We start from the raw sequence: 9,867 nt of genomic DNA, 5'->3' as shown, positions 1-9,867 counted from the left end.
AAGACTACAGGCTTAGACGACTGGAGAGAAGTGGTGTAGGATTCTTTAATGGGACTGAGGGTTTGAGGTTTTGGAACTCTTGAGGGCTTGGGGATGTAAGAGACTGTGGTCCTAGAAAGTGGCAAGATGCTCACCCTCTGGGGAATTCTCAAGGATGCGGGAAACAGAGACTGGAACCATGTTAACCTTTCCGGTTTTCTCAGAAGTTCACCTTTGGGCCCAGCTTTGCCTCTTCGAGCCCCTCCAGTTTCCGTAAAGTTGGTTTAGGGTGAGGGTGTGGGCGAGGCGGGCGCCAATGTTGGTTTCTTCTCTCTTCCTTCGTCAGCTCTCCCAGAGGAAGAGGAGGAGACGAGACTCAAAGTATTTTACGAGCCTCGAGCCTCGAGCCTCGTTTCTTCTCACAGCTCTCACAGAATCTGCTCAGAGCCCCCTCCCCACATTGCCTGTCCTCAGGCCCTAGAGGTCCTGGACAAAGCACAGCCTCCTTGTCCTCAGCGCCTGCGCCTCGGGAACCCCCTCCAGAAAACGGCGGAGAACCAACTAGGTCCCACCTACTTGGTTGGTCATTACTTCTGTGGTGGAGCTTGGAAAGCACGCCAACAATCGCAATAATAATAACAACACATTTGTATAGCGTGTTGTGCTCGTTTGTACGCGTGTGTTATGACTTCATGATTGGGAGATGTAGGCACCTGGATGTAGAAGTAGCTTCTGGGCAGCTGCAAGGGAGCGCGCAGACCACAGAAAGGAATGACAGGTACAGTCGATTGAGCCGCGGAAACCGGGACCTGGCAGGTAGGAAAGTAGCGCCACAAGGCTTGTCAAAAGCCTAGCGGATAGGAAAGGTTTCATTTCCCTTTTAAGAGACTCCTGCCTTTCCGTGCCTCCCTGTTCAGCCTTGGAGGGCCCAATTCCTCACCCCGCGCTGTTCCGTTATGTCCCCCCCGCCCCCCCCACGTAGAAAGGTGGATCAGTCCTCCCCGCACGCGACTAGCGGTGGTTGGGCCGGGATGCGGGAAGTTTCTGATTGGCGGAGTCGCGGAAGCACCGGGTGAAAAGAGCTCCACTGACGGCGTGCCCCGCTCCCGGCGCAGCCAGAGCCGTACGGCAAAATGGCGGCCCCCAGGTATTTAGGACGCCCGGAGGCGACAAATCCGCCCCCTGCAGGTTAGGGTGAAAGGAGCCGCAGACTAGGTGGGCGGCAGTGGAGGCTCTAGGAGGGGCGGCCCTCCCTCCCTTCCTGCCTGCCTGACGGCGGCACAGGATTCCGTGCGACAATATGGCCGCGCCCAGAGCGTGTGGGCGGAAGCTCCGCGACTTCCGGTACGGAGTGGGGCCTGCGGTGGGAGGGGGAAGGAAGACGGAGGGAACCATGCGAGGTTCTGAGATCCGCGGAGAGGGTCGCCTCGAGAGACCGTTTCTGAGGTGGGGGCCGGACGGTGTGGGGAGCGAAGGCGGGGGCAGGACTGTCGAGGGAGAGGTACTGGGGAGTCCCCGGCGCGGAGTCTGAGGGGCAGGCTGTGGGATCCTCCTTCCTATCCCTGAAGGGGAGTGGGGCGGCCAGGGGCTGAACTGGGGGAGGGGGACTTGGCGGGAAGCTCATTCAGGGGAAGGACTGGACTCAGGGCTGGGATCTGAGAGGAATCGGGAGAGCCCAGCGTGGAGCTCACGATTGGTTACAGGTCACTGAGAGAGAATGGGGGAGATTAGGGTGGGGTGAGAAGGAGGGGACTTGGGGTGAAATATCTTCAACCTAGCGCTTCGGTTTGAGGAGACCCATCAGAGGGTGGAATATAGAGATAATTTAAGTAGGAGAAAAGGGAATGGATTGTTGGGAGGGAACCTCCTCAGAGGGTCTCCGAGTTGGGGTTATCTTTCAGAATGGGGTGAGAGTATAGATTTGATATGTGTGAGAGAGCGCGAACAGGGAAAACGGTGGTGCCAGCGGGGCTGTGGTGTCTGTTCGAGAGAATGTCAAGGAAATCTGTAGTGGAGCGTGAGAGGTCGTCCAGGGGTTGAGAGGAAGACTCAACTTGGCAACTCTGAGAAATAGTGGGGAAAACGAGACTGAAAGACCGGATACAGGCGTGGGGGGTGGAGCTGGGGGTGGGACTTCAGGTTTTCAGAAGGTTTGCAACTCCCCCAGTAAAGGGCCAGAAAAACATACAGTACTAATGCTTGCTGAAGCTAGGAAATGAGGACACTGTTGGGCATGGCTGGGTGCTTTTGAAACCCAAGAAGACTGGAAAACGTGTGAGATGAAGGGATGGGGCGATGCTGGAGGGGCTCTGTCTGAGGCCCCATCCCCTTCCAGCAGGAATTACGAAATCCCCAACACTTCCTCCCTCCGGGGGATTTGATCCCCTATGGCTACCGCTAACAGCATCATCGTGCTGGATGATGATGATGAAGATGAAGCAGCTGCTCAGCCAGGGCCCTCCCACCCACCCCCTAATCCGGCCTCACCCAGGGCAGAAGCCCCTGGCTCCTCTCAGCCCCATGGGGCTGGAGGAAGCAGTAGTTCGGGCGGCAAGAAATGCTACAAGTTGGAGAATGAGAAGCTGTTTGAAGAGGTGAGCTTTAGGGGAGAAGACTGTCGTGCCCCAGGGAGGGGGATGGCTGCTTGGCTCTTTCCTTTCTCCCCCACTAACCCCACCTCACTTTTCTCTCAACCCTATCCTTTGTCTTTTTCCCCTCCCTTTTCCCCCGTGAACCTTCCAGTTCCTTGCACTGTGTAAGACGCAGACGGCGGACCACCCCGAGGTGGTCCCGTTCCTCTATAACCGGCAGCAGCGGGCCCACCCTCTGTTTTTGGCCTCGGCGGAGTTCTGCAACATCCTCTCTCGGGTCCTCTCTCGGGCCCAGAACCGGCCAGCTAAGCTCTATGTCTACATTAACGAGCTCTGCACGGTTCTCAAGGCCCACTCAGCCAAGAAGAAGCTGAACCTGGCCCCTGCTGCCACCACCTCTAGTGAACCCTCTGGGAATAACCCTCCCACAGACCCCTCCTCGGACCCAAATGCTGAGACCACTGGCTCTGAGGCCCCAAGGACCCGTGGTTCCCGGCGGCAGATCCAGCGCTTGGAGCAGCTGCTGGCACTGTATGTGGCAGAGATCCGGCGGCTGCAAGAAAAGGAGTTGGATCTCTCAGAATTGGATGACCCAGACTCCACTTACCTGCAGGAAGCAAGGTTGAAGCGTAAGCTGATCCGTCTCTTTGGGCGGCTGTGTGAGCTGAAAGACTGCTCTTCACTGACAGGCCGGGTCATAGAGCAGCGCATCCCCTACCGTGGTACCCGTTACCCAGAGGTCAACAGGCGCATTGAGCGGCTCATCAACAAGCCAGGGCCTGATACCTTCCCTGACTATGGAGATGTACTGCGGGCTGTAGAGAAAGCAGCTGCTCGGCACAGCCTTGGCCTCCCCCGACAGCAGCTCCAGCTCATGGCTCAGGATGCCTTCCGAGATGTGGGCATCAGGTTACAGGAGCGTCGCCACCTGGATCTCATCTACAACTTCGGCTGTCACCTCACAGATGACTATAGGCCAGGTAGGCCTTAGTGAGATACTCCTTGGTAACCCTCGTTCGTCAGGTGTGTGTGGTGGAGGGGGCATCTCTTTAGTCCCTTCTAGAGTTCTGCGTGACTACACTGACTTTATATCTTCCCACACAGGCATTGATCCCGCACTCTCAGATCCTGTCCTGGCCCGGCGCCTGCGGGAGAACCGAAGCTTGGCTATGAGCCGGCTGGATGAGGTCATCTCCAAGTACGCGATGATGCAAGACAGGAATGAGGAGAGCGAGAGACAGAAGAGAAGAGCCCGGCTCCCCCAAGCCACCTCTTCGCACTCTGAAGATACCCCTAAATCCTCGTTGGATTCGGGTGAGGTATGAACGGAGAGACCTTGTCCCTCCCCTGCACTGGCCAGCAGGGAGTCTGGGGTGACTGATCATGGTGCATGCAGAAGGAGTGCAAGAAGCATTCCTTGGAGAATGGGGCAACAGATCCCTCCAGGAAACTCGTTTGTCCTCTGCAGGGTCCTAGTGGAGTGGCATCCCAGGAGTGTCCTACCACTTCCAAGGCTGAGATCGACGAGGAAGAAGATGAGGAAAGTGAAGAGGAGGAGGAGGAAGAGGAAGACGAGGAGGAGGAAGAGGAAGACGAGGAAGACGATGAGGAAGAAGATGAGGCCACAGATTCCGAAGAAGAGGAGGATCTGGAACAGATGAAGGAAGGTCAGGGGGACGATGAAGAGGAGGAGGAGGAGGAAGCAGGTATGTCAAGGAAACCGTCTTCTCGTGTGTCAGTTCTCTCTACTCTGTTGGGCACGAGCCCCCTCATTGAGATCCTTTCCTTCTTCCTCTCACTCTGTGTCCTCTCAGCAGTTTTCTTTCCCCCAGTTCTTTTGCTACCAATCTGCTCTTTTCTTTTTTTCCAGAGAAGGATGGAGATAAGAGCCCCATGTCCCCACTACCGGTCTCCACTGAAAAGAACCTGGAACCTCATAAAGGGAACAATGGGTCTTCAGAGGAGCAGCAGAACAAAAGACCCACAGAGTCACCATCTTCACTGGCAGAAGAGCCCCCGGCCCCCTCCAGTGTAGTTGCTGAAAGCAGGCAAGAGCACCTCGAGGAGTTGCCCCTGGAGGAAGAGAGCCCTATGTCTCAGCTCTTCGAGCTAGAGATTGAAGCCTTGCCCCTGGATACGACCCCTTCCCCTGAGGAGCGGGACGTTTCCTCTTCCAAGAAGTCAGAGGACCTCCTTACCACTGTGCTGGAGAATGGGGCCGCCATGGTCACCTCCACTTCCTTCAATGGGGGTGTCTCTCCTCACACCTGGGGGGATTCCAGTCCCCCCCGCAAGAAATCTCGGAAGGAGAAGCAAACAGAAGCTGGGCCATTAGGAACGAGGTAACAGCAACAAGGAGAAAGAGGGAAGCCATGGAGGGGCTGAAGGGGCTTTCTGAGAGAAATATTGTAGAAAGGAGTCTGGGGAAAAACTGCACATTCCCCCTCCAGCCTCAGGCTCCACATACCTCTCCTCCCATGTGTGTTTCTGTCTCTAGCCATGTGGAAATGCAAAGGGCAGTGCAGAAGAACGGGCAGAAGACACGTACCCTGGCCAGCCCGCCTTCCCCTTTGGCTTCTATGGCTCCAGTTGCTGATTCCTCCACAAGGGTGGACTCTCCTAGCCATGGCTTGGTGACCAGCTCCCTCTGTAGCCCACTTCCAACCCGGTTGTCCCACACTCCCCAGTCACAACCCTCCAGGCCTGGTACTTATAAGGTAAGAGGGGGTGGCTGTGTTTCCTAACTTCATTCCCTTTCATTATTCATTTGGGATTCTCTGTCTGAATGTTACACCCATTACCTCCTCCCTCTCTCTTTTTTCCCCACCCTAAGTTTTGATCTCTGATAAAGTCCTTCCCTGGCTTCTCCTCCACTATGTTCCAGACCTTTCTGACTCTTTTGTCTCTCACTCCCCTGCAGATGAGTGTGGCCACACAGTGTGATCCCGAGGAGATCATCGTGCTCTCAGACTCTGATTAACCGCCTCCCCCTCCTCCCTGCCCCCAAAATGTTTGGGATGGTATTTGGAGGATGGTAGGAAGCACATGACTGAGGAAGGGATGGACTGAGCTAATCGCCTTTTGGTGGTTTCTTTTTAAAAACAACAACAACAACAAAGCTTAAGTTTTACACAGAAACATTAACGAACAATAAAGTTCTTTTCTTACTGTATCCCTGTCTTTTCCTTGTCCCGCCCTCACCAGCTGGTGATTGGCACCAGCTGTTCTCTGGCTCAGGGTTAGTCGTTCTCCCGGGACAGCCCTGGATATGCCCTGTCCAGCTGCCTTCACGCCTCTGTTGGAATTTTTCTCATCCTCAGGCCTCCTTGCCCTCTTCAAGGTACTAAAATGTGCTTCAGCCTCCTGAATGCGCTTTTCTTTCCCACTTCGAGCGGTAGCAGTAAAAAAGCCAATCAGGGGCCGACTCAAGGTTATCTAGCCAATCCAGGACCAGAGGTGGGGGGCGGGGCTTCAGGAGGACTGTCAGAAGCTGGGCGACCAGGGCGGTTAGACATCGTAAACGCGCTAATGGCCACAGCTCAGGGGCGGAGCCCAAGCAGCGAAGGCCTAGACCCATCGCCAATAGGAAGAGGCAGGCTTACCAAATTAAAGGGGAATGAGAGCTTCGGCCGACCCGAGTCCTGAGTCCTTAGCGGCGTACGAAACGTGGTACCTTTAAGGTGGAATGAAACAGCTGTTTTTTAAAGGAGAAGTGGCCGAGTCGGCCGAGTATTGCCCAGCGGCTCGGGCGGGGTGCCCGCCTGTGCCTTTAAAGCCTGAGGGGCGGGAGGCGGAGCGGAGGCGGAGGGCGGAGGGAGTCGGCGCAAGATGGCGGCGGGAGGGGCCCAGGCTGCGGCTCTGGCCGCCGAGTGAGGGGCGGGGGGGGCCCGGGGGCGCGCGGCCCGGTAAGCGGGGACGCGCGGGGTTGGGGGGCGCCTTCCGGGTGGGAGAGGAGGTCGAAGTACCGCTTGGGGCGGAGCAGAGGGGGGCGGGGTCCTATGTGGGCGGGGGTACTCGGGGGCGGAGCCAAAAGGCCATGGGGCGGGTCTTGAGATGGGCGATTAGGGATAACTGGGGGCAAGGGGCGTGGCTAGCCAGGGGCATGGCCTAAAGGGAAATAGTTTTCGATGCCAGAACCGACCTGTCCCCCCAACCCAAGAAAAGTGTACAAAACCCCAGTAAGGTAAATTTTATTAAGTTGGGGTCTCAGGCAAATGGGAATTTCTGAGGGGAGGCACCCCATTCCCCAGGAGTACCTTATTTCTCTAACCTCCAAAGAGCACTGGATTTGGAATTAGGACTCCTGCGTTTGTGGGTGCTGCCACTTAGTGGTGTGACCTTGGATAATCTCTTAATCTTTCTGAGCCTCAGTTTTGTCATCTGTCAAATGGGGTTGAGAGGAGTGCCTACCTTATAGTGTCCTTGTAGGGGGTTACCCAGATAATAAATGTGAATGTGTTTTTAAACTGTAAAGGGCTGTGTTATTATGAGATGTTATCATTCGTCTCTCTTTTTCTTTCCAGAAACCCCCCCCCCGGCCGCCCTCCTCCTTCCCTTGTTCCTGTGGCTGGGGGGGTACCCCTTCCCTCCACACCATGGAGCCATCTCCTCTGTCTCCCAGCGGGGCAGCACTCCCCCTGCCTCTATCACTGGCCCCACCACCACTGCCCCTGCCTGCAGCGGCGGTGGTACATGTGTCCTTCCCAGAGGTGACCAGTGCCCTCCTGGAGTCTCTCAATCAGCAGCGGCTGCAGGGCCAGCTCTGTGATGTGTCCATCCGGGTGCAGGGACGGGAGTTCCGGGCTCATCGTGCTGTCCTGGCTGCCTCTTCCCCTTACTTCCACGACCAGGTCCTACTCAAGGGCATGACTTCCATCTCGCTGCCCAGCGTCATGGACCCAGGAGCCTTTGAGACTGTCTTGGCTTCAGCTTACACTGGCCGCCTCAGCATGGCCGCTGCTGACATTGTTAACTTCCTCACAGTGGGGTCCGTGCTCCAAATGTGGCACATCGTGGATAAGTGCACTGAACTCCTCCGAGAGGGCCGGGCCTCAGCCACCAGCACCACCGTCACAACTGCTGCAGCCACGTCGGTCACTGTCCCCGGTGCTGGGGTGCCTTCCGGGAGTGGGGGCACAGTGGCCCCTGCCACTGTGAGCTCCGTGCGCTCCCATGCCTCCAGCCGGGCCAGTGAGAATCAATCCCCCAGCAGCAGCAACTACTTTAGCCCCCGGGAGTCCACTGATTTCTCATCTTCCTCCCAGGAGGCCTTTGCAGCTTCTGCAGTGGGCAGTGGGGAGCGCCGCACAGGCGGCCCTGTCTTCCCTGCCCCTGTGGTTGGCAGTGGGGGTGCTACCTCTGGCAAGCTGCTGCTGGAGGCAGATGAGCTGTGTGATGACGGTGGGGATGGGAGGGGTGCGGTGGTCCCTGGGGCTGGGCTCCGCCGGCCCACCTATGCACCCCCCAGCATTGTGCCACAGAAACACTGGGTATATGTGAAGCGGGGTGGAAACTGCCCAGCATCGGCACCCCTGGCTCCACAAGACCCAGACCTGGAAGAGGATGAGGAGGAGGAAGACTTGGTGTTGACCTGTGAGGATGACGAAGATGAAGAGCTGGGGGGTGGCTCCAGGGTTTCAGCAGGGGGAGGACCTGAGGCTACCCTTAGCATAAGTGATGTCCGGACCCTGTCTGAGCCTCCGGACAAGGGAGAGGAGCAGGTCAATTTCTGTGAGTCCTCCAATGACTTTGGTCCCTATGAAGGTGGGGGTCCTGGGGCAGGGCTTGATGATTCAGGGGGACCAACCCCTTCATCCTATGCTCCAGCACACCCTCCAAGGCCCCTGCTCCCACTGGACATGCAGGGCAACCAGATCCTAGTCTTCCCATCCTCTTCATCCTCCTCCTCCTCACAGCCGCCAGGGAGCCAAGCTGAACACGGGGCGGTGACCCTGGGGGGCACACCAGCAGGGGCCCTGGGCGGGCCAGGTGGTACCGGCGGGACCCCTGGAGGGACAGGCAGTGGGGATGGAAATAAGATCTTTTTGTGCCACTGCGGGAAAGCCTTCTCCCACAAGAGCATGCGAGATCGTCATGTGAACATGCACCTCAACCTGCGGCCCTTTGACTGCCCCGTGTGCAACAAAAAGTTCAAGATGAAGCATCACCTGACGGAGCACATGAAGACGCACACAGGTCTCAAGCCCTACGAGTGCAGTGTCTGCGCCAAGAAGTTCATGTGGCGAGACAGCTTCATGCGCCACCGGGGACACTGTGAGCGCCGGCACCACTTAGGCGGCGGGGGCGGGGCTGGACCGGGCCCCGGGGGCGGGCCCAGCGGAGCGGCCTTGCAGCCCAAGAGAGAGTCCCCCGGCGGCGGCGGGGGCAGCGGCGATGAGGCGAGTGGGGCCACGCCCCCGTCCAGCCGATGCGTCTGGTCCCCGCTCAGTGTCCACAAGGTGGAAATGGGCTTCAGTGGGGGCGGCGGAGCAAACTGAAGGGGCGGCCCACCGGGGTAGCTTTCCGGGAAGAGAGATTAGGGATCACGAGTCTGGGGCACTGTGGACCCTAGGTGATCTCTCAACTCACTGTCTTCCTGTCTCTATGGACTTGTGTATATATATCCTGGAGGGGGAACCGCGTCGCCCCATGGGCTACCCCATTCCACTCCTCAGCCCCTCCTCCCCAAAGTATCCCTGTAACTCAGCCCTTCCTTCCCTGCAGATGAGTGCACAGAAGCCCCAGCTCCCGAGTAGGGCCCATGTGGGGTGGGGGTGGGGGTGGGGGTGAGGGGGCTTGTTGAGCATCCAGGAGTCACTGGGTCAAGGGTCAGGTGGTTGTAGTCTGTACCTGAAGTCTGTGTTTGTGTAGTTGCGGGGACCAGGCCTTAGAGCCCCACCCTTTTCCTAGAATATAGCCTGCCCTGCAAAAGGATGTGCCCTTTATTTCTACCCTAATCTCTCCTCCCCCACTTTGGGGGTCCCCAAACTCAGTCCTCACTGGGGAGAGAGGGGGATGGAGGCAAGGGGGAACTAAGTTGTAGGAGTGCAGGTTTTTATTTTAAATCTTATTTTTTCTAAACAGTGATTAAAATATTTATTGGTCATTTCATTTGGCTTCCCGACAACCCCGATGTGTCTGCTTGGGACCCGGCACAGGTGGGGGAAGGTGGAGTAATGGTTCTCAGGGAAGAGGATTCGGGGTTGTGGGGGACAGGCGGGGGCGCCTCGGGTGTGGGAAGGCTCCCGGACTCTGCGGCGCTGGGTAGTCCAGGAGGGCTGGGCGGGACTGAGGTCCC

At 57.4% G+C, this 9,867-nt stretch overlaps 2 protein-coding genes across 3 annotated transcripts; both read left to right on the top strand.

The window, feature by feature from the left end:
• Nucleotides 1-1,361: 1,361 nt before the first annotated feature.
• On the top strand, nt 1,362-5,693 carry DAXX (death domain associated protein). 2 transcript variants are annotated; one of them, XM_068960460.1, is made up of 8 exons: nt 1,362-1,425; nt 2,315-2,573; nt 2,722-3,550; nt 3,675-3,889; nt 4,039-4,276; nt 4,441-4,912; nt 5,068-5,287; nt 5,491-5,693. In XM_068960460.1, the coding sequence occupies exons 2-8, from the start codon at nt 2,367-2,369 to the stop codon at nt 5,548-5,550; spliced, it is 2,241 nt and encodes a 746-aa protein (XP_068816561.1). In that variant the 5' UTR covers nt 1,362-1,425; nt 2,315-2,366; the 3' UTR covers nt 5,551-5,693. The 2 variants fall into 2 exon arrangements, with proteins under 2 accessions (XP_068816561.1, XP_068816560.1); XM_068960459.1 differs by having other exon boundaries at nt 1,373-1,425; nt 2,384-2,573.
• Nucleotides 5,694-6,427: 734 nt separating this feature from the next.
• Nucleotides 6,428-9,067, top strand: ZBTB22 (zinc finger and BTB domain containing 22). The gene is made up of 2 exons (XM_068961079.1): nt 6,428-6,475; nt 7,094-9,067. The coding sequence occupies exon 2, from the start codon at nt 7,166-7,168 to the stop codon at nt 9,065-9,067; it is 1,902 nt and encodes a 633-aa protein (XP_068817180.1). The 5' UTR covers nt 6,428-6,475; nt 7,094-7,165.
• The last annotated feature ends 800 nt before the right edge of the window (nt 9,068-9,867 follow it).

Source organism: Capricornis sumatraensis, chromosome 22, assembly GCF_032405125.1.
Source record: "Capricornis sumatraensis isolate serow.1 chromosome 22, serow.2, whole genome shotgun sequence".
In the NCBI taxonomy this organism is placed as follows: domain Eukaryota; kingdom Metazoa; phylum Chordata; class Mammalia; order Artiodactyla; family Bovidae; genus Capricornis; species Capricornis sumatraensis.
Note: the sequence above shows the minus strand (reverse complement) of the source record. Positions and strands in the feature narration are given on the sequence as shown.

Excerpts from the sequence above, each read along its gene's own strand:
- DAXX (XM_068960459.1), top strand. The coding sequence starts at position 1,373 with ATGCGAGGTTCTGAGATCCGCGGAGAGGGTCGCCTCGAGAGACCGTTT. Across the intron at positions 1,426-2,383 it reads CTCGAGAGACCGTTTCTGAG|CATCATCGTGCTGGATGATG; the intron begins GTGGGGGCCGGA and ends TACCGCTAACAG. Across the intron at positions 4,277-4,440 it reads GGAGGAGGAGGAGGAAGCAG|AGAAGGATGGAGATAAGAGC; the intron begins GTATGTCAAGGA and ends CTTTTTTTCCAG.
- ZBTB22 (XM_068961079.1), top strand. The coding sequence starts at position 7,166 with ATGGAGCCATCTCCTCTGTCTCCCAGCGGGGCAGCACTCCCCCTGCCT.